This window comes from Carassius carassius, chromosome 15 (genome assembly GCF_963082965.1).
Source record: "Carassius carassius chromosome 15, fCarCar2.1, whole genome shotgun sequence".
Lineage (NCBI taxonomy): Eukaryota > Metazoa > Chordata > Actinopteri > Cypriniformes > Cyprinidae > Carassius > Carassius carassius.
Window position 1 is genome coordinate 18,539,587 of NC_081769.1, and position 24,969 is coordinate 18,564,555.

The following is a 24,969-nucleotide window of genomic DNA, read 5'->3' on the forward strand; positions in this document are numbered from 1 at the left end:
CCTAATATTTAGCCCTAATATTTCTTATTCTGTGCACAACCATGTTACTACATTACAAAGAGCATAACACTGCTTACAATTGCAACAGTGTAGCAACACATGCAATCTCATCTCAACAGCCCATATATTTTGCTTGACCTCCTGAGGTTAATGTCAACATTTTCTAAAGGTTAAGCACCTTCTGTCACTGACCAAAGGTTTAAAAAATGTTTTTATTTATATATTTATTTTCCCCAAAGAAATATTAACGAAAAATGCCTTGTGCGCTTTTCTAACCCAGAGAGAGAGAGAGAGAGAGAGAGAGAGAGATGAGAGAGAGAGAGAGAGATGAGAGATGAGAGAGAGATGAGAGAGAGAGAGATAGAGAGAGAGAGAGATAGAGAGAGAGAGAGAGAGAGAGAGAGAGAGAGAGAGAGATGAGAGATGAGAGGAGGGAACTTAAAAGCTTTGGCTTGAAACCAAAGCTGTAAAAAAAGGAAAACTGTCACGTAATTTTATGGCCACAGACCATCTTTCCTTCCTTTCTGGAGCCGAGAGGATGAGGGCGGAGCCAAAAGTAAGAAAATTAAAATTTTCACTTAGACTCTCGTGAATATTCATAAGCAGATAAACACAAAAGCATAGACCATCTCCTTCTCACCAGTGTATAGTGTAGTAACTAAATCAAAGTTGCTGTACCCGAATGTGTTTTCATAACATTACATACCATACTACATGACATAGGCTGTATCATTAATATATATGTACTGTATCTGTTCAAGGTTATGCTGTCACCCTGATTGATGTTTTTGTGTATGTTCTCCACTTACAGCTATAGTAGTAATGGTGTCCGGGCAGGAATTCAAAGCCCAGGGAGAAGGGTGTGAAGCGCTGGATCTTTTCAGAGAATCTGACAGGGCCATAGGGAGCGAACGGCTGGTTGCACTCCCATCTCTTAATGGCCTCTTTAGTCTCCACGCAGCCCCTGAACTGGCCCTCAGCCACCAGGTAGAGAGCCAGAGTCTCCACAGGGCCGCTCGACGTGTGTTCGGCAGGATAGTTTGGACATAGTATATCAAGATAATCACTCAGATTGACCTGGACAGAGTAATCATCACCTGTTAACCTGAGAGCAAGAGAGGGAGAAAGAGAGGTATATTAGAGGGTATATTTCTATCATGAGAGAAATTCATGGCCACAATCATTAAAATGGCATTTTTCCAAGTCCACAGAACAGATTTCAGATGCGTCAGCAAGATCTGCACTGAATCACACTCACGTCGGCACTCGCTTGGCCGCTCCGTGGAATATTATTAAGAGTTAGTGATCAGTCACTGCTGGGAAACAAATGCTTCAACGCCTCAGAAAATTAGTTATACCTGATGATACGGATAGAAGAATGCAATGACGATGCTTAACTGTAAAATAAAGATTAAAGTTCAGCAAGCTACGTAATTTAGGCAAATTTTATGTTAGGCTACTCAAACGATAGTGCACACAAATGCTGAAAGGGAAGAGAAACCCATGAGATTTCAGTAAGGTCAAAAGATTCACAGAGAAGAAGATACGGACTGTGGCTCTCAATAACGGCTCCATGCTAATTAGAGAGACTTTCATTCTTGGCTTGCCACACACAAAGTCAAAAGTCAAGCTGCACTAATAGGGGAAGAATTAACATAGAATGGCCCTTAGTGGCTTGGTAAATAAATTCACATTGCCATTTGTTTACACACTGTTGACTTTAAAAGGAAGTGTGTACAAGACACCATCAATAAAAAGAACGTGAGAGAAACAAAGAACAACAGAGGAAAAATAAAAAATATAAAAGGGTTAAAAAAAGAATAAAAGATGGAGAAACAAAGAAAGACAGACAGACAGACAGACAGACAGACACACACACACACACGCACGCACGCACGCGCGCACACACACACACACACACACACACACACACACACACACACACACACACACACAGACACACAGACAGACAGACATAACTAGAAACAAACACAGACAGAAAGAAAAAAAACAACAGTAAAAAGAAAAAGTTTGCAGCTAAGTTCACAGGTAGTTAAGAAGTGCAGATCAACTAAAAGACTGTGGAAAAACAAGTGAGAACCAGAGCAAAGGAGCAGCGGAGACGAAGCGAGACAGGAAGAGAGGTGAGGACTGAGAGAGAGAAGGGTTAGACAGCGGAGAGACAGACACATGGAGGGAGGTAAAGAAAGGGTTCTATTTTAATTAGTGGCCCTAGAGAGAGTTTGGTGGGAGACAGCAAGAAGACAAGATGGATTTTAATTGGTCTTTCTTCACAGCGAACGTGCGTGTGTGCCAGAGAAAGAACGCGATCGAGGGATGAGAGGAGGCCACGGCGGAGAGGAAGAAAAGACAGGATGTGAGAGTGAGGCGGTCGGTCCAGGTCCGTCACCGGGAGTCTTTTGTGAAAAAGCGACAGAGCGAAGGAGGCAGAGGAAGTCTGAGAAGGAAAGAAGGGAGAAAGGGAGCGCACACGGACAGAAGATTGAGGAGGGGGTTATCCAGAGTTAAGTGGGTGGACAGAGAGACGACGGAAAAAGGCTAATGAAAGACTCCAGACCAGAGAGAGAAAGAGCAAGGGAGCCAAACAGATGGACAGCAAAGGGAGAAACAGACAAAGTTAGAGACTAAACTAAGAATCTGACCCGCCGTCTATGACCTAGTTAAGAAATTACCTCGATACCTGATTGCGTAAACTCGTTACAAAAGCCAGAAAATACAAGATGTGGTCTGGCTGAGGTCATCTTTCCATATTAAATCATCAACAGTGACTGGAGATGAAGAAAAAGATCATATCTTCATCAAACTATCATGTCATAGTCAATCCAAGATCTGACAGCAAATGTCATATTTACAAATACTGCAAGCTTGGCCAGTGATGAGACATCCATAAGTTGCTAATTAGCTGTCAAGCAAATGTAATTTTCATCAATCAGGCCCATTTGAAGGGACAATCATCTCATGTCGTGAGCGTTTATGGTGTCACAGCTGAATGAATGAACAACGGACCAGAATAAATGGAGTTTGTTTGACCTTTTCTCTGTTTTTTCACATGTTAATGCATTAAGAAATTAATCTGAGGATTAGTTTTCATGTTTAATTGCATTAGAGATCGGTACTGGGTATTATTTATCGGTTAAGGAATAAAGAGCCATTCATACCAAGGGTGGTAACTATAACTATAGATGTTATAATAATCATTCTAATTCTATTAGAATACTGAAATCCATACCACATCTATAATGATAATGATGTTTGGTTGGAATCACTTTCAGAACAATGTTTTCCAGCAGATGAATGATAACATGGAAGTCAATGGAGACCAGCAACTGTTTGGTTACTAATCTTCTTTTGTGTTCAGCAGAAGAAACAAAATGTATACAGGTTTGGAACAAATTGAGGCTGAGTAAAAGACCAAATTTAAAATTTTGGTATAAAGAGAATTTAAAGTGACAGATGATATAACTGCAGTGCACATTCTGAATAAACAAAACGTTATCATCCATTAATATGGAGACCATCAATATAGTTTTTGTTATATTTCCTGGTGTGAATAGGCCTAGATTGCAGAGTAATGCCTTAAATTATAAAATAAAATGTGTTATTGTGAGATAAAGATTAAAATAAAGTCACAGTCACAACTGCAAGATATCAAGTTACAGTTGTGAGATATAAAAGCCACATAGAGATGGCAATTAATACTGTAGGATGTTGTTGCATTTGTGATCTAGAATGTTTCTTCAGTGGTGGAATCTTACTGTCACAGGTTATCTGTGTTTTTGAGTTTATGCTGCCTTCAAGTGCTATCAGAAATTTTTCTATACACCACTTCTGAAGTTGTAATTGAGTTTGTTGCATTCAAGTGCTTTGTTGTTATTAAATCATGGAGTATGGCCCATGAGTTTATTCTTGCCTATTTTTGGGGAAGCCTGATTAAAGTCAAAATGTATAGGAGATATTTAGTCAATATTCAAAAGATTTTAAATAAAAATGTAGCATCCAATCAACTGGTAACCATATAAACATTCACTGCATCTACATATGATATTCAACTTGCTAACAATTCTGAAATTTTGGTCAAATAAATCCTATTGTGTACAATACATACAATATACAGCAAATGGTTATTAAATGGTTACTTATATACAGGTGCATCTCAATAAATTATACTTCATGGAAAAGTTAATTTCAGTAATTCAACTGAAATTGTGAAACTTGTGTATTAAATAAATTAAATGCACAAAGACTGAAGTATATGAAGTCATTGGTTCTTTTAATTGTAATGATTTTGGCTCAAAATTTAACAAAACCCCACCAATTCACTATCTCAACAAATTAGAATATGGTGAATGCCAATCAGCTTATCAACTCAAAATACCTGCAAAGGTTTCCTGAGCTTTCAAAATAGCCTCTCAGTTTGGTTCACTAAGCTACACAATCATGGGGAATATCTGATCTGATCTGACAGTTGTCCAGAAGAAATCATTGACACCCTTCACAAGGAGGGTAAGCCACAAACATTCATTGCCAAAGAAGCTGGCTGTTCACAGAGTGCTGTATCCAATCATGTTAACAGAAAGTTGCGTGAAAGGAAAAAGTGAGGAAGAAATAAATGCACAACCAACCAAGAGAACTGCAGCCTTATGAGGATTGTCAAGCAAAATCGATTCAAGAATTTGAGTGAACTTCAGAAGGAATGGACTGAAGCTGGGGTCAAGGCATCAAGAGCCACCAAGGCTTACCTGGCATAGCATTTGAAGGCAGCAGTTTATTTGTCAAGAAAAGTTTCTTGAGCACCAAATCAGCATTTTGGAATGATTTCTGAAGGATCAATGATGCTGAAAATTCAGCGTTGCATCACAGGAATAAATTACATTTTAAAATACAATACAGGGTTTTTTCACAACATTACTGTTTATAAGTTTTTGATCAAATATTTTTGCCATTTTGACATCAAAATCTAATCTTATCGACCTTAAACATTTGAACAGTAGTGCGAAATAAGAAACTGTAAAATCTGAATACGTAAAATGAATTAAATAAAATTTTTCAGTGTTTAGTAAGTTTGAACCTCGAAGTGTAACCACACAAATGACAACATCAATCCAAACCAACTTCAAAAAGACTTTTCAAATCATGGGGTAATGCACCGCAATTACTACTATACATAAGTTATTATGATGAAGGCACTGTAAAACCACAGCCTGTCTGCAGAATTGAATGCTTAGATGGTTAAACCTACTGGAAAAAAAAGGTTAGCAAGGTGTAAATGTGAGTACTGGATCTGAACTTTGACAGTGTCAAACCACATTATACTTAAGTTATAATATTTAAACTGCCATTATTCACAGAAACCAGTAATTACATGTAGCTGAGCTTCCAATCTTAGCACACATCTCTTTTACAGTGTGGTGGAGATGAAAGAGCAATAAACAAGCAAAGGGAAATGTGTTTATGGCTCCCTCTCCTCCTCCACACAGCAACTCTAGCGATGACACAACCGGCGAGCTGATCAATAGCTGTGACTGAGTATTTGTGATCAATCTTCATGACAGGCCAAATAGATCAGGAGTCAGTCAAACGTAACTCAGACAAGGCCTTATAATAAATTTTGTGCTATGTTCAACACTCTCGAGCTGCATAACACATCTCAATTAACACAACCGCATACTCCCAAATACATATACACAAGTAAATTAAAGCTTTAATGAACTGTCAACTAAAATTTAGCATGTCAAACGACTTCCCCACACACTTTACTAAAAGCTAGTAAATGGACTTGTAGATTTACATAATACTTTACAGTGGGTTACTGAGAGTAAAAAGGTGAGGGAGCGAGAGGGAAAAGGGATCTGTAAGGGACAGGAGACATAAAGCAATCAGCAGTTAGAGGTTAAAGTGTCAGGCTCTGTCTGGTAGTCTGAAAAATGACAATGCTCTGAGTAATAGAGAACGAGTTTGGTGGTGGGTGGGTGGGGGGGGGGGGGGGGGGTCTGTAAACGATGTGGTAATCACAGTCATATTCAGCACACTGATAATACAGCTCCTTCTCTCGAACGGAGATCCACCGTGGACTTGGGCTTGATGCAATTCAATGGATGCATGAATAATAATAAAAAATATTTCTCAGTTTACTGAAGAAGAAATATTTTACACATTCATGCACTAGGGGCTGCCATTTTAATGTATTAATTTTGTGTGATTAATTACATTTTAAAATAATCCAAAAAAAAAAAAAAAGGATATTAGAAAGATGAAATATAAAAACTAGATTAGAAAATGGTTTGCTAGTGGACTGTAGAACACGATGGGGTTGTGATGAATGAATGAATGAAACCAGTAAATATTCAAATCAAATAAAATACAAATAAAAGCACAATTAAAAAAAATAATTATAAAAGAACACCAAAACATATAATTTAATGAATTTGAATAAATACATTAAAATTAACAGATTGGTCTTTATGATATCAACATTTTTGATACAATAGAAATGTAAAAATTATGTAAATTAAATATATTTCTGATTATGTCAGTTACAAAAGTGATTTAGTCAAAAGCATAAGAGATTTTCTCTCTTTTGTTGTTTGATTAACATGAATGACAGACAGCAGGAATATTAGACAGCTGTCACTTTAAGAGCTGCCTGGATCCAATATAGGCCTAATGTCGTATGTGTTTTCTTTCTCAGCTGTTTGCCTTCTCAAAACACAGTAATATAGGTCTTAAAGAGGATACTTTCATTCTGACATACAATTGTGTGTATTTAACTGTTTAAGGCCAAAAGCGGCAAAAATAACTCCATTTATTACTCCTGGGCTCTATAAGCACCGTCTTGATGTGCGCTGCTGCCTCTCTTACGGTGCTCGGAAACAGTCTCTCAGACAGCGTGCGTATGTAGTCAAATGAGTTCTCTTTTGCAGCTGATTGCGCTTCAATGGCCAGAAATCACTTTGTTTTTAAAATGCATTGCTTAAAGATGCGTGCAAACTTTTCTCAGAAAACATTGATATTTGCAGTTAATTGTGATTAATTCAATTAAAGAGATCACCCAAAAATGAAAATTCTCTTATACCATATTCACCCTAATTTCTATATCACTGTTTTTCTACAGATAATTTGAGATTTATTTTAACTTGATTTGTTTATTTTATTTGTTTGTCAGTACAATGGAAATCAATTGTAATCAAACCTGTTTGACTATACCAACATTTTTTAAAACATCATCTTTGTGTTCCACAAAAAAAAAAAAAGAAAATCATACATGTTTGGAACTACATGAGGGTAAGTAAATGATCACGGATCTGACAATTTTCTGGGTGAATTATTCTTTTAATTAATTTGCATATAATTTCCCCCATTTTTTTCCACAGACCTGCTATGCATGAAAAAATACTAAAAAGGCATGAGATCTTAAATGATTAAAACATTAAGTGATTAAATACAGACACAGTAGATTATCCTACAAGATCCACATAATGTCTACAACATATATTGTGTCTGATTAAATCCTGCAGCACTAGAGCCAAACTGGAGTCATTATACCATTACAGCAGGCGCTTCAAGATTTTAATAATAGAACATATTCATAGTAAAACTAAAAAAAACGCCTGTGTGGGAGTATTCGCCTGAGCACGAGCATGAATGAAAATAGGGGCCAACCGTGCCAGCAGCACCTTTGATCCCTTTATAAAAGAGAATAATTAAAACACGAACAATTTCACAACCATGGCGGAGGAATACAGAGCAGCTTTGACAAGGTGCGCATACCAAGTGAGCTACGCAATCCCGCTTCAGTCTTACTGTACGACATAACATAATTGCTAAATGGACCCGATAATTGATCAACAATGGCAGGCTATCCACAGAAAAACACGAAAACATGCTGGGAAAGGAAAGGGGGGTGTGAGGGGTTGGGTCTAAGCAGGTGAGCTGATTGGCTCCTTGAGCTTCAGGACTGTTGAAGGTGAAAGACAGGGGTCCTGATGGACTCGGCAGTAAAGGAACCTTCTGAGAACTCCGAAGTCAACCAATAAGGAAAGGAAGGGCAAGTTTATGTGGAGCTGCCCTGAGGCGGCCATCAGTAGGTTCATCTGAGGAGCTTTGATAGGAGATTGGAAAAAAATAGGGACTTGGAAAATTTTGAGAAGACACTATGTTGTGAAGACACAGGGACTGAGAGAAGAAGAGAAAGTTGTAGTGTTATTGCAAAAATTGAGGATTTGGTTGAGTTAAGACTCAAGGTGGGCTGGTGCGCTTGGCCAAGCTGAACTCTTCCAAGGAGGACACCAGCATGGGAACAAGGGATGCATGAGAAGCATGAGAGGAGCAGAAAGGGTAAAAAATAAAATATAAATAAAACAATCCTTCGAGACCTTGGCAACAGGCAAAGCATCTGAGGGGAATCGAGGGGGCTAGAGGGGTGAGAAAGAGAATGAGTTAGAGAACAAAAGAAAAAGAGAGCATACTCATTCCCCAAAGGGGATCCAACGCTTCACTGCACTTTCAGTCAATGGTTCATCCCTCCATCACAGAGAGTAACAGGAAGATGAGCAAACGAGGTGATTTAAATAAAAAAGATAAATATTTTATTTATAAAAAGAGGCCTTGGCGATAAAAAAGTGAGCTAATTTGGTGTATAGTTATGTTTAGAACTGTAGCTTTAAAACAACAAGTCAATTTTGCGCACATCTTGTGTTGATGGGTTCAGCACTCGATAGACACAATGCCCAATCAAAGGTGTTTAAGGTGGCAGAGGTGTCAGTGGCACATCCACCATAACCATTTAAAATCTGGCTTATATTTGATGCAAAAATGATGACATCGCAAAGGTCCGCCGAAGTTCAATAACTTAAGCAGAATCATACTTTGATTCTGTAAGGATAGTAAATGTTGAAATACAGTTTATGTACAAGATTAAAAGTAGGGAAAATCTGTTAGTGTTATTTTTTTTATGTTTCTGTTATGTTTGAGTTTTCGGGGTAACCTCATGCTGAAAGCCTGTGGTTAAGTCGAGGATGAACTCAAGCATAAGACTATCTTTATGCAGTTTTGTTTAACCACATCAACTCTGGGGACCCACCGGTGGGTCCAATATTGCATATGCCTAATTCTCAATAAATCAAAATAACAGCTCAAGTGGTTAAAAGCAGTATTGACACTTGTTGATACAGTAGCCGCGTTTCCACTGCTGGGCTAAAAGCGGGTGAGCTAGTACGTGCCAGGGCCAGTCGCATTTCCACTGTCACTTGATCGTGCCTCAACCTTGGGCCTTGGGCCAAAGCGGGCCAGCTGGGGCTAGAGGAGTGGTTCTGAACAAAGGCAGGGTTTTTCCACTTCTTGAGATGGTCAGTGCCACGGATCTTTTCAGAAAGCTAACACCACCAGCATTAAAAATAAAAATAAGTAACATAACAAAATAAGTTGAGCTCAAAAGTCACTCTTAGTCAGCAGCGAGTGTTTGAAATAACTTGATCCGATGTGGATTATAATCACTAAACAAGGCAGAAATATTTATAAGCGATGTAAAAAACTATGCACGCTAAGTTACCAAAGTAAACATGGTAAATGCAACCACATGGAGAAATCAGTCGTCAGCTTCTTATTCTCTATCACAATTGTGTATTTATTTAGTAACATATTTTATCTGTCATAAGTCTCATCTCGAGAGTTTAGCTCCGCATGGCATATCATAAAAATATAATAGCCTTATGTTTTTGATCTGGACCTTTTATAAAAATAGAGAAATGATGGAAAAATTTGCATAATGGCGGCCAAATATTCACGCAAAGAAAGAAGGCGTGGTTTCACTAACCACAGTTAGTGTTGAAGCAGCCATGTCAGGGAGATGAAGTGTGTATCTAGGCAAAAGCACTGTATTTGGCCTTCCGAAAGTAGATGCATTTAGGAATCTTTAAGATTACTTACAACAGAATAGTAACGCATTTTATGGACAACCGTTTCATGAACCTAGGAGAGGAGGTAACTCTGACTTTGCTACGACAATCTGGCGCTTCTGAATCAGCTACTGGAAGTATGTTTTGTTACTAGTTTAAGTATTTGCTATTCAGTGTTCAAATGTGAAGTTCTGCGTGTAACGCGCACATGCGTGTGTGTGTGACAGAGAGAGAGAGAGAGATGGTCAAACAGTGGAGTCAGCTGTCTTAACCATCTGTGATTTGTGTACTGCAAACACATACAAGCTCCATCACTGTGTCTGTCACGTGATTCTGTTTCCCTTTCGAGCTTGAACTGATGGTAAAACTAAGGACATTATTAACGATCTCTACATTTATTTTGAAAGATGAAGCTTGCGATTATGGAAAGGGGCGTTACATTTCCGACGAGTGCTTGCGGTGATCGGCCAATCACAATATACTGGGTCAGTTGGCTAATCAGAGTAGACTGCGCTTGTCAGAAGGAGGGACTTTGTAGAAAAAAAAACTTTGTCTAACCCATACCCCCCCCCCCCCCCCCCCCCCACCCCCACACCGTCTTTATCGAAAATAGCATGCGTTGAACCTAAACGACTTTGAAGTGCATGCAGTCAGTACAGTATAGACAACTTTATATTGTTTTTTTTCCAAGTAAACATGATTTTAAATATTCCTTATGTGTTTGTTTAATAAAATATCGCCCATCTCTACATTTTCCTGATCAATATCAACAGCGCTCTTTCATCCAGTCGCTCCATCTTCCTTTGGCTGCCACCCCATTTTAACTCAGGAATATTTTATGTGACATGCATACGACCTGTATCAAAGTCATCCTCATATTCACCATTAACCCTCAACCTTGCATGTTCTCTCTTTCTCCTTCTCTCCGCCAATCTCTCGCTCTCTTTCTCTCCCTCTCATCAGGTCACGTTAGTCTCTGGGGTTTGACAGTCATGCTGCAGATGCAGCCCTGTTAGAGCCTAGTTGAAAGAGGACTTCAAAACCACTGAAACAGAGAAAAACTAAAAACTTTGGAACTGTGGAACATTACAGTACTGTAGGGTTAATGCAGGCACAGAAAAATGATGCTAAATACAAACTACTCTGTGATGCAATCAAGCATTGAGAAAGTAACAGAATGAATATGCTCTTTGGAGGAGGAAAAAAATACTTTTTAGATGATGTCAAAGGCTATGCATCCAATCAAACTTGTAAATATTCCAGTGTCACTCGTGGAAGCTACTCAAATCCTGACAAAAGCCAAAATGGACAGGCTGCATGACATGTCCTTATTCTCCATAAAGCATGAACACAACTGCACAATAAATAAAATATGACCCAGATTACATGAATAGATGGTTTGTGACAACCGCAATGAGTTTTGTGCAGCGAATTATTAGCTGCCGAAAGCATGATACCATTGAAATTTAATTTTGTATAATGAACAATTTTGGTGTTGTGGTGGGTTGCCAAATGATATCCAATAAAAATTCTGGTCCTGAAGCAAAACCAGTGGAGCACCACTGCACCATAAAATTGAAGACCAGCAAAGTCAGATGCTCCCATGAATCCAGCAATTTAAATGCTATGATTAATCACTTATTTTTCATGACAAACAGAGTTATGGAGTCACAAATGCACACACTCATACATATTACACACTACCACTCCAAAGTTTGGCATTTGTGTTTAATGTTTTTGAAGGAAGCCTTTTATTTTCACAAAGGTTGTATTTATCTAATCAAAAATACAGAAAAAAACAATACTGTGATTTTCTGATTTAATAAAATGCTAATTTATTCATATTAATAAATCTGAGAGTTCTCTGACCCTGCATAGAGAGCAAGGGTTCTACAACGGTCAAGATCCAGAAACATAGCAAGGACATTGGCAAAATAGTCCATGTGACAACAGTGGTTCAACCGTAATTTTACGAAGCTACAACAATAGTTTCTGTGCACAAAGAAAACAAAAATAATGACATTTCTCCTCCATTCAGTCTCCTGCAACGCCATTATGGAGACAGGATCACGATGCACACACATGCTGCAGCTTCATGTAAACCATGCATTCGCATGTCACAGCTGCTTACATTGAATATGCGCAAGTACGTGCATAGTGATACTCTTTTCATAATGGGGGCATGTCACAGGAGACTGGATGAGGAGGAAAAAAATTGTTAAATAAAGTTATTTTTGTTTTCTTTATGCACAAAAAAGTTCTCCTAGATTCATAAAATTAAGGTTGAACCATTGATGTCACATGGACTATTTTGTTGATGTTCGTGTTACATTTCTTGACCTTGAATGTGGTAGGACTCTTGCTGTCTATGGAGGGACAGAAAGCTCTTGGATTTAATAAAAATATCTTAATATCTTAATATTTACCGAAGGTCTTATGGGTTTGGAATGACATGAAGGTATTTAATGACAGAATTTTTAATTTTGGGTGAACTATCCCTTTAAGTATTAAAAAAAAACTCTCTTGCCTACAATATTGTTAAATCGAGAACAAATCTATAAAGAACAGAATCTGACTGGCAAGTTACTACCAAGTAATGAATAAATCATTTAATATTTTCCATAATGTGTTTCAACAACAAAAATTTAGCACAGTTAATGATTTGTAACCAAATTTGTAAACAACATTTTTACATAAACCAAATTATTCATGGCTCTTTTTGTCTTTTTGGATTAGTAAACTCTAAATACAGTGTAGTTATGCAGAGAAAAGTGGGTAGACTTCAGGGACTGTGAGCCAGATGAAGGCAGCCATGCACAGCCACTATAACTGTCACAAATCCAAAAACACATTCAGACCGCCTCACGAAAAAACCAACCCTGCCACAAATATGTCCTTCCCCTCTGCGATAAACCCACCGAAGCTCCAGCATGTGGTGCATTCCTAAACCCCATGTTAGCCCCAGCACTAGCCCAACACTCTGATGTGTTCAAGCATTTCAGACCATGTGTGTTTGTTCATTCAGCCATGTTGTGTCTAACCTGACTATTAAAGGCTGTTCAGACAAACACCTACTTGGGTTCCCATTTTGGCCATCTGCCACCCCCTATTTGCCCCTTAACAATCTCATTCTTTCTGCAACCATTTCCTGTGCGCTAATCTATATGACGTTCTTGAAGTGGTCGTCTCGGCCTCCTTCAGGTCTCGCTCCCTCCCTCTCTTTCCTAAAAGTGTTGGGAAGCAGGATCCAAACCCTTTGTTAAATGGATGTTATTTTAAAGTGTAAAAGAGGAAACAAGGAAACGCACACACAACAAAAACAAACCGGACTCCTGACCTTAAGCTTCCTTTTTGGTGCCAGCATTTGCGTGGCTCTTTCTATCTCTCCAAAGGCGCCAGGTGTGGGGGCACATGTGGTTAGCAACTTAGTTTGTTTCCTGTGAGCTGCTGGCTTTCTGCATATGCTAAACAATCTTGCGGGTTCATACAAGGAATGAATTATTTACGTTAATGCATGAGAGTTTATGAATGAGATAAGGCAGGTTAATTCGCTCGCGTTCCAGCTGAGAGTACAGCATCAACCCGTAGTTACCTTTGTGGGGACAGAACAAGGTTGTTCTGCAGGTGCAGCAATTCACGATATTGATTTTAACATTTTTCAGGACAAGGCTTTTGTGGCATGGAAAGCTGTAACTACACCCCAGAAAATTAATTTCTATCGTTATGCTGAGAAGAACTTGACAAAGACAAACGCTACTGACTGGGCTAAGCTGTATTCGTTTGTCTGTGGCATTTTATAATAACTAACGCAGGGGAATTTCTTTTGGTCAGTGAAAAAGCGATGCGGGAAATGCCATATTTCTGGTTCCTAATAAATGCGTTTATAAATGTAGGTTTGTGTCTTTCAAAAGACCAGTGCTCATTTAGAAGATTCAGATTAAACAGTCTGATTTAAAAGAACAATAAATACATGTATACAAATGTGAATAAATAAAATAATAAAGATCTTTATAAAAAAATATATAAAAATCAAATATTCAACAGAACAGAAAAAAGAAAAAAAAAGATTTTAGGGCATTTTTAAGGCTGTCAAAGTTATTGTGTTTTTTCTTGCCAATTATTTTGAGATCAATAATTATTTTATCCTGTTGCATCCACAGGAAAAAAAAATGTGTGAAAGCAAATATTTTAAATGTTTTCTAAATTTGCTGTAGCACAATGGCAGTATAAATGCCAATTATTTTATTAATTTTGCATCACACAATTTTTTTTTTAGATGTATAAACAAGTCTTTTTGCATGAAATAATATTTTATATTTTAGGAATGGAGCCCTCACAAGATAATTTTCATTTACAGTTCAAAGACCTTTAGGAGTTGTTTGTGTGTGTTTTGTTTTTGAATTTATTAATTGTTTTCAGTTTCGAAATGTTTAGAAGCATGAATCAGGCTTCACGCTTAAATACACACGTATGCGTGATTAGCAAACGAGACCCATTGTCCGTTAATTCAATTCATTAATTCGTTCATTAGGCTTGCTCATTCATCCATTCAAGCTAATACAATACACACAGACATTAAAGAGTGACCTACATGCTCCTGAAATCACCATGCAGCGGTGTAACGTGTGTGAAAAGCCGTTTCTGTGCTCTGAGGAGCTCAGGCTCGCTCGGGGTACAGAGGTTGGCTGCTCCTCAGCAAAGCTGCAGGAGATAGGTTTGTAAAGTCGTCTAAAAAGGAATGCGCCGTGTGCATGTGTATGAATGAGGAGGGTGTTTAGCATTTAGCCAGGCACCAGAAGACTTTGTGTGCCCCCTGTTTTTAAATGCGTTTATCACTGGGCAACGGTGCGGCCCGGGGCTCTTGAGGCCAGAGCTCAAACAGAGAGCCGGGTCTATTTTCTGCCTGTTAGCACAGCACCCCTTTCACCAAGAGTCAGCAGGACCCACAGCATTACAAAGAACAGGAGGGGATGACTTTAGCATGGTATATATATATGTGCGTGCGTGCGTGCGTGCGTGCGTGTGTGCATAAGTCAGGATCTGAAAGAGGAAGATTAGCAAATGGCCTTCTCAGCCTCGATGCGAACCTTGGTGCTGATGCTCTACTACTGAAGTGGACACTGGCTGCTTTTCTTGCTGAATACAGATAAAGCCTATACCTACATAAAATAATAGCTTTTCAATGAATAAACGCAAGCATTTTAAGGCTCTTTTATAGGCTTTTACACCCATTTAATACCATGAAAGAAACTTAGTACCTACTTTAGACTGTGAAAGAAACCCCAAGAGCAAATAAAAAAAAAAGAAAAAGAATGAATGGAAAAAAGGGATTCATTTTGTTCATTATAAACTTATAAAACACCAACGAAGTGCAAAAGAGCCACAATTAGAGAGTGTAATTTTGGAAAGTGTGCAAAGGGATCGTTCACCTGGACCCTGTTAACTTTCATTGTATGGAACAGAAAAAGAAAAGAAAAAAAAAACACTAAACATAACATTCTGAACATGTTATGGAACAACATAAAGGGGAGTAAATGACAGATTTATTTATGTTTTTAGTTAGTGAACAATTCCTTATTTACCAGTGATACAAGTTTATGGCCTTTTTAGTTTTTATTTACATACCCCCAAATTCAGTTTTATTTTCTCCCACAATTTTCATTTTTCGGGTTTCTATTTATGTTATGAAATTTTAACCATAACAAATGAATTGAATGAATTGAATTCATAACACTAACTACTTAATAATTACAATTTCAACAATATGAAATGTGTTTTAGTTTTTCTAGTGTTTCTACAAATTTAACATCAAAAACTGTGGTAACCACATGAATATACCATGTTATAATGTCTAAAAGTTAAACCGAACTCTTATTTTAATGGTCTGTGTGTATTTAATGTCAAAAGTCATTCCTATAAACACATGCAGAACATGAAGACTTCAAGAGTCACTGACACTAGTTCATGTTGCAATTTGGTTAAGTGTATAGCCCTACTTATGATTTATTCATCCAAAGTGCCAAATGCCATGGTACAGTATGCATAATACAGTACACATGAACATATGTGAATCTGTGCATGTGGGTGTCCAGGGGGGAATGCAAGGCCAGAGGTGCAGTGGTCTGGGAGTCAGCCAATCTTGAGCTGGGAGCTACGCCAGGCTCTCTCCGCCTCACCCTTTCCTCTATCGCCACTTCCAAACCTCAGACTAATGATGGTTCTGGCTGTTTTAAAAACCTTTTTGCCTTCGCTTTAAATACAACTTCCTCCTTTAGCTACAGTACCATACAGCCGACTGGGCCTTTCCTCGGGGGGTCTTTAAAAGGCCTGGAAAGATGACGAAATGAATGAAGAAAGGAAAGTACACACAGTGGAAATTGGGTTTGGAGACAGGTGTCTGCCTGTAGGATTGGCGTAGCGGCAGCTGTAGGGGTCTGCGGTGCACAAGCCCCTCTCTGGTCTGCAGGCCCAGCTGTCGCTGGTAAGTGGGTTAGGGCGAGCAGCCACTGGAGTTACATGCTCCAGTGTTCAACCCCGCTCCGCACTGAAAAGGGCGCCTGCTAAGCAAATAAGCAATAACGATAAATCTGAGCTGGCTTTGGGCATCCATCATTGCGAAAGTGGGTCACAGTTTTGATAGGCTTGGAACTCTTGCGTCCTTCTGCCTCTCTTTCCCGCACACGTCCCTACTCTATTGCTCTCTCGCTCCTTTTTTTAATCACTGGATGTTCTGGCTCTTTTCTTTTCCTGGTCCATTTCGTCTCTAGCCATCCACCTGTAAAGCAATGACTTTGCTGTACCTGACTTTGATTTACATATAGTATAGATATATTTCATTTACAATATATACACCACATACAAACGTTTGGTGTATGTAAATTTTTTGTTATTGTTGTTTTTTTCTAAAACAAATTCAGCAGGGATGCTTTAAATTGATTAAAAGACACAAAAGCCTTTATAACGTTACAAAAGATTTCAATTTCAAATAAATCTTTTGAACTTTCTATTTATCTATGTATATGTAGTCCTCATGAAAATGTATCAGTTTACATAAAAATATTAAGCAGCACACCTGTTTTAAACACTGATAAGAAAGCTTTGCCATCTCTTGCTATACCTCCTTTTTTATTTGCTGCATGTTCTTTTTCTTTTCTTTCCTTTTCTAGCCCATTTTCTCACTTCTTCTCCACCTGTGAAGCAACAATTTGCTTGTCCATTACTCTTCCCTCTCTATATTCCTCTTCTTACTTCTTCATAACTACTTTATTTTATTTAAATTAATGAAGTTTGGCAAGTATTAATTTGGTTTTGCTCATACTTAATTGCAAAATGTTAATTTTCACCATTAAAAAAAAATCCTGTGGTGACATTGATGGAGGGTCCAGATTAATATCTAGGGACCAGAATATTAAGAAACTTGAAATGGACCCTTTTCACTCACCTGTAATTAACCACTTAACAATCATCCAATCAACGCCCCAGCAAGCTCTTATAACACCTTAATAAACACATGGCAACACACTGGCAAATACTTTAACGTTGTGGCTGTGATTCTTGCAAAAGCAAGCAGCACTCAAATTTTCTTCAGAAACTGTAAAATTTGAGTCCCGCAATCTTTACTGCTGTGTGTGCATACATTTACATTAACATCTGTCTCTGGGTGCTAAATGTCTTTTCTGTTTGACACGAATGTGAATGTCTCAGCAGTTGTTAGTGGCTGAATTAAAACACCTTGCCCTACTAAAATTACATTAAACATTTAACATTATTGAGGTGTAGTGTAAAGACTAAGTTTTGGCTACTTGTGGATCAGCTGAAATTATTGGTCTTTGTGTTTTCTCTCGCGCCCTAGAGCTCTCTTTTAAAAAAAAAAAAAAAAAAGAACTGATCTCTAATGCAGTTTATTAATTTTACTCTACAGTTTGAATCAAGGTATTCAGTGTTGCTACATAGGTGTGTTACCCTTTCCCCAAATGATTATGATCCAAAGTTAACATTTAAACTGCAAAATTATTTCAGAATGTGTTTTGAGCAACAGCTTAAAAAACGCTAACAACGTGCAACATCAAATTAACACTGCATGCTTCTAATGGAATAAACTACAGAGAAACTTGTAGGTGTTTCACATTGCTGGTTGTTCAATGAACAATGTTTGGGAGTGCTTGTTCACTTGGTTTCAAATTGCAAACAAAACTAATGACAAAATGTTTGTTGCAGTCACAACTGGTTAGGATAAAAATCAGATCCGGAGGAGATGGAAGCTTTTATATTGCAATATAAAAATCACCTCTCTGTAGGAAACCATGACAGAGGTAACAAGCCTCCTCTTTTCTTTTTTCCTCTCAGACACACAAACACACACACACACACACACACACACACACACACACACACACACACACACACACACACACACACACACACACACACAGAGAGAGAGAGAGTCAGAAGACATTATCATCCTGAAGTAGAGGAGGGGGACCTGTCATTCATTCGCTTATTTGTGGAATTTGTAGCTTTTTAATCAAGTTCAGTCTTCCCTCCCCCAATCTCTGCACTCACTTCCTTTCCTTGTCAACAATTTTCTCTCTCTCTCTCTCTCTCTCTCTCTCTCTCTCTCTCCTTCCTCTCGCTCGTCTCCATTTCCCAGTGCCCGTCTCTCTTCCTCTGGCTCTTCCTCTCTCACACACTGTTTATTTAAGCACTTTCACGGTCACTGCATTGTAATCTCATGGGACAAAACTGCCCTTTCTCTTTTACACTCCCTCTCTCTATCTTTCTCCTTCGCTCCTTCTTCCCTCTCATCCCATTCTCTCCTGGTAACCTTCCCTATCTCTCCCTCAGCCCCTCCTCTCCATCTTTCTCTGTCAAAACGTTTCAAATTCAAATTCAGATTGGTTTTTCCAGAGCTGAAAGGGCATGAAAGAGTGCTGGTGCTTGGCAGCCTTGAGCTTTGTGGTGCGGTGGCCAGGCGGAGAGCCGGAGGAGAGCCAAGCACCTCTGAACATGCTCAGGTCACAAAGGCCCCAGCCGCACAAAGAGAAGAACTCGCTCCATACAAAAAGCAGCACCCACGGCCTGCATTAGGCACACATAGTACAAAAGACTCAAAAACGCATAACATAAAACAAAAGAAGCCAAACCACACATTAGTCCTCTGTAACACAAAAGAGAAACTGAAAACAATGAACCAAAATGCAAAGCATCTTAAGTGTGATTATGTATGATAAAAGAAGTAAAATGTGAAATAATAAATAAAATTCAATTTGTTCAAATTACAATAATAAACTAATAATTTGATAAAAACATGAAACAACTCAAATTAAATACAAAAAATAAATAAGAAAAATAAAAGACAACACATTTAACAAATATAAAAAGTATCAGAAAAAAATTAAATACTACTTCTATTAATGATGCTATAATTATAATACAAAAATAAAATAAATTAAAATAATGAAAATTACAATTATACAATTTAAATAATTAAATGAAAGACAAAAAATAAAATTAAGGTAAAACAAGGTAAAAAATGTAAGGTAAAAATGTAAATAATAAAAAAACTAAATTAAATCTAAATAAGAAACTTACAAAAAATGTAAACTAATAAAAAAAATAAGTATAAGATAAAAATACTATAGTTCCATGATTCATCGCATCCAAAATAAAAAAATGTGTTTATATAATGTATGTATTATTTATAATTACACATCTATTATATATAAATACACGCACATATAGGAAATATTTAGAAAATATTTACATGTATATATTTATATTATTTCTAAATATATTCAGTATATAAACATAAGATATCTTCTGAAATATATATGTATGTGTTATTATATATACATAATATATATATACACAGTACACAAACATAACACTATGTAAACAATCTTATTTTGGATATGATTAATCAAGAGAAAAAATCTATATAATACTAATGTTGTAATTACAATAAAAATACAATTCTAAATGAAATTTACTGAAATAAGCTTCTATTTAAATATCAATTTAATAAGTAAATATTAAAATAATAAATTGCATTAAAATGAAAATACAATTAAAAATAGATAACTACAATGTAGCCATAGTAACTATGTAGTACTACATAGTTTACTATGGGTAAACTACAAATAAGAGTGTAAATATAAAACTAAAAATATAAAAACTATATTAAATGCATACAGAAAATAAAGTTTATTTAAAAATAAATTAAAACAAAAAATAATAAACCAATGTAAAATCTATAAAATATCAATACAAAATGAATGAATAAATAACATTAAGAATTTATAATAAATATATATAAAAAAAAAATTAATATATAAAAGAAAAGAAAAAAGTCTCTAACTCAGCCGATATCAGTCAGAGGCAGCTGGCTGAAGTGAAACACCAGGGCCACCATTAGCTGTCTGTAAACAGGAGGACGCTCTTCAAGTACAAAACTCTTTTAAATGGCCCACACAATACTGAACAACAGCCGAGCCGTGGGGGACGCAGAGCCAGGGTGGGTTCAAGGAGGACACATGTTGTGTAGCCATGGCTTCTCCCATGCCCCACGCAGAGAGTGAATTATCCACTTAATTTAGGATTACAGACAAGCAGCTACCACAAGAACAATGAGACAGCCCAATGCAGTCTTTTCAGATAACATTACAAAACCCATCAGGAGGGGCATCTTCAACACAAGTACAGCTGTCTCCTCATATACTCACAAGCAGAGACGCAGGATGGATTCAAAAAGTGGGAGACACATTGATGCATGAGTATTGATGATCTCCTCATAATAGTGTGTCCAGATGAAAATAGAAATGTGTAAATAAAATGGTTTCTACGCCCCACAAGAATCAGCAGAATTATTCATCACTAGGTTTCTAACAATGATAAAAACGCAGCAGATGGTTACTTGAAGATTAGTAATTCAATACAATTCAAGTTTATTTGTATAGCGCTTTTTATGGTACAAATCATTGCAAAGCAACTTTACAGAAAATTAAGTTTCTACAAGATTTAGAAACGATGTAACTATGTATCAAGAGGACAAGAGAAAGTAAAAGTACAGTGTAATTTCTCTTCTTTTCTTAATGTTGTAAATTAAACAGATTACTGAAGTAGTTTTTACAAGAACATTTCAGTCCTTCGACTTTAAAATATAATTTTCTTTGTAAAATGCTAGAAATTTTTGAGTGAAGTATTATAGCCAAGGTGTAGTGCATGTGCACCTGAACTGTTGAGCTTTGATGCTCATGTGAGTGATGCAGGTTCGAGTCCGGCCTGCAACATGTCCTAAACTGATTCCTCCTCTTTCCCAGAAAACGTTCTCTATACTGCATTTCTCTGATTTAAAAAATAAATTAATAAATTTATTAAAAAAATAATAAAATTAATGTTCTTCAGGGAAAAAAATAATAAACTGCAACCTTAGGAAGGGTATTCGTAGAATAAGATATCGTCCTGTATAGTCTCAGACAGATTTCTATAAAATTAATTTCAGAAAAAAGAGAAAAAGGTGCATTTGATCCCACAGTCTGCACAATAATGATGGCAAAGCTGCCCACCATATGAGAAACGGTACAGGGAGCTCTGCAGGAAATCTGTTCAGTGTGTTCCAGACCTGCTTGATGAATAGGACACAGTCATCATCAGCACTGCTCGTTTTGATTACGTTCTGCTTCCACACAGAGAGGACAAATTTGTTTAATAACCGGAGAATCGTGTGCTGCTGGTTTCAAGAACTGAAACGGTTATCAAAACACGTCTATCAGAAGCACACACCCAGACCTGCACGTGCACACGAGCTGTATCCTGTGAACACATGGAGCAAGAGAGCAGCACCATACCCAGCATTCCATGCATTCTGCTCAAGACCCTCCAGGTCTTGGTATCTGCTAAACTCCAACAGCACATCACAAATAGAGAAAGAACAGACGCCCCACACACCCCATATATAATAACACATTACAAGTCACCCACCCACAAAATATGTACATTCAAACAATAACATACATTCCAATGCACAATTGTTCACGCCTATATGCTATAAATCTGCATAGAAACCACATATACAATAAGATCAAAACGATAATCATTTCTTTAGTAATTTCTCTCTCTCTCGCTCTCTCTCTCTCTCTCTCTCTATACACACCATATATATACACCATATATCATGTAATTACATAATTACATTAAATCACAATAAAAATATGAATTTAATAAAATAAAATTATATTCAAAATATAATTTAATAAATACTAAACAATTAGACTCAAAATAAATTTAATATAAAATAAATAAATTGTAAAAAAAATACAATTAAATAAGAAAAAAAAAATATAAAATTATATATATATATATAAAATTATATATATATATATATATATATAAAATTATATATATATATATATATATATATATATATATATATATATATATATATACTAAATTAAAAAGAATAAGATGAAACAAACTAAATGCATAGATTAACATATAAAGATAAAATAGATAAAATATATACATTTCATTAAAAAAATTAAAATAAAATAATAAGCAAGTGTAAAAATTATATTCAATACCAAGCACATATATATATATATGTGTGTGTGTGTGTGTGTGTGTGTGTAAATTACAGGCCAATTATGCTTAATAATATAAAATAAAATATTATTAAAATATAAGATATCTAAAGTCATGATTTGTATATTCATTGCTTTGGGTGCTTTTATCAGCAAATGATACAAGACATTAAAATTTCACTAATAACTTTGAATATCATGTCAATCATATCAAACCTTTTCAGTGATTGATTTAATTGATTTTAATTCATATATACTCCATTTAACAATCACTAAAATAATGAACCAACAATGAAGAATGAACCAAACCCACTCACATATATACTTACTGAAAAAAAATATTAGAAATGTACACACAAATCATATAAACAAATAGACAAACTCACAATATGGTAATTTTATGATCCACACTATTCCCCAAATGTTCTCCCTTTAGGGTAAGTAAGCGTGACGAGGGTGTTTCTCTCCACGACTGCACAGTGACAGTGATAGTAATACCTGCTGACATCTCTTCCTCTCTCCCTCTCCTCCTCTCACCTCACCCCTTCTTCCCCAGAGGGGCTCTCCTACCGATTCAGGTGCTGAAAACTGTTGATTCCCTTCCTGCCATCCCTGCATAATGTGCTTGCCTTCTCTCTGCTCATTCAGAATGGGCATAATGTTTTTTCCTTCTCAGCAGAGAGAGGGAAGGAAGACCGAATTGATGCAGGGAAGGGTGGACTATCAGGATGTTCTGCTATGCCAGTGTGTGCACTAGAAAAATGATAAATGATGAATTGCAGAATAAATATGAGTCAACAGCGTATCCGTGAATGTTTCGCGTTGACTTGAAATGTTGTTCACAACCCATTTGTCTTCTGTGATTTCTGACAGCATTAAAATTTGGGTGAGACTTTAGAGAAACTAGCTAGTCACCGTTTCTAGAAACGTAGGAATGTTGTTACACATCCATCTTTCAAACCACTAATTAGAACTGTCATTATTGACGTCAAACGGTGGAGAGATAACTTGTGCTATCAGATTGAAATTGGCTAACTAGGAAACAGACACCTAAATGATAGCTTGCTAAAATAACACCCACAATGCTATTTGGCTGTTAGTTAATATTATTCAATATCCCACAATGCCTCATTGAAACCAGTAAGAAGGAATTCATTTCAAAGGAAGAATGTTTTAAAGAGAGGAAATACAATTTTCTTTGGAAGAACATGCACTGATGAATCATTCACAAGGCCAAGAACATGCACTGATTAAGAAAACGGGGTCAATTTTGATTTCTTGTTGACTTTAAAGGGGTGATGAAGGAATCAGATAAGCAATTGGCTACTTTTCAAGTTGCAAGATAAAGCGTTGGAGAAAATCAACACTATTGATAAGAACTAAGAAGTGGTTTGACAGGAAGATAAGAGTCTGAACCACAAATCAACACACACCCATTACACACACACTGCTACCCTTCAGTCAACCACAAATGTGTTCATAGATACACAATTGTCTCTTCATAAACTATATGATTGTACAGCCAAAAACAACAAAACACTTAAACATGATAGCTAAAGGTCCACTAGGTTTGTTCAAAAACAAAAGAATGAATCATTTACATTAGGACACTATATTTTCCTATACCTGCATTTAACACCCCCTACACTGTGCTAGTACACACATCTATTGTGACAGAACAAAAACAGCTAATGAAATAGTGATACGAGTTGCTTTTTGGCAATGAATAACCAAGTAAAAAGATAACTAAATGCTGGACTATGGTTGGTTTATGATTACCCTTTTCACTACTAATAGGCTACTCCACAGAAACTGGTGAACTTGTAATTATTGTAATTATTATAAAGAAAATAAAAACAATTCTTCATTCAGACAATATTTCCTACATTTTTATTATATGAATGGAAATTACTCCACAGTGAAAAAAATTGCAATAAATTATTTCTTTAAAAGGTTTGTTAAATCAGTTCACTTGTATTTAAGCATGACAAACCTAATATACTGTATAGCACAGTTAATTTCACAAGAATTTAAAGTATGTGTTATAGGAAATACAAAATAAATAAATAAATACAAATAAAAAAGCAGAAGTAACAACAAATCTTCAATGTAATTTATTCCTGTGATGACGAAGCTTAATATTCAACAGCAAATACTCCAATATTTAGTGTCCTCTGTTAAATCATTTTATTTTGATTTAGTGCTCAAATAACAGTAAAAAAAAACACCGATTCAGTACTAAAAACAATAATCTTTTTTTCAAGAATAACTTTTATTTGAAACAGAAAATACTGGTCACTTCATTTTGATGCATACTTGCCGAATGAAAGTATTAATGTCTTTAAAACAATATTACTGACGTCAAACTTTTGAATTGTAGTGTTTAATTTAAATATGCTTGTGCAGACACAACTAGAACAACACATTAGAAAACTGGAATGAGAAGCATAGTTGATGGTCCTGGAATGGTAGGAGAG

General features: G+C 36.5%; 1 protein-coding gene across 1 annotated transcript in view; it reads right to left on the minus strand.

The window, feature by feature from the left end:
* si:dkey-246i14.3 (ephrin A4) overlaps nucleotides 1-24,969 on the minus strand; it is a 47,365-nt gene that overhangs the window by 13,228 nt on the left and 9,168 nt on the right. Inside the window, exon 2 of the mRNA XM_059567756.1 lies at nucleotides 810-1,105. Within this exon, the coding sequence (XP_059423739.1) occupies nucleotides 810-1,105 (296 nt within the window). The remainder of the gene's footprint in view (nucleotides 1-809; nucleotides 1,106-24,969) is intronic.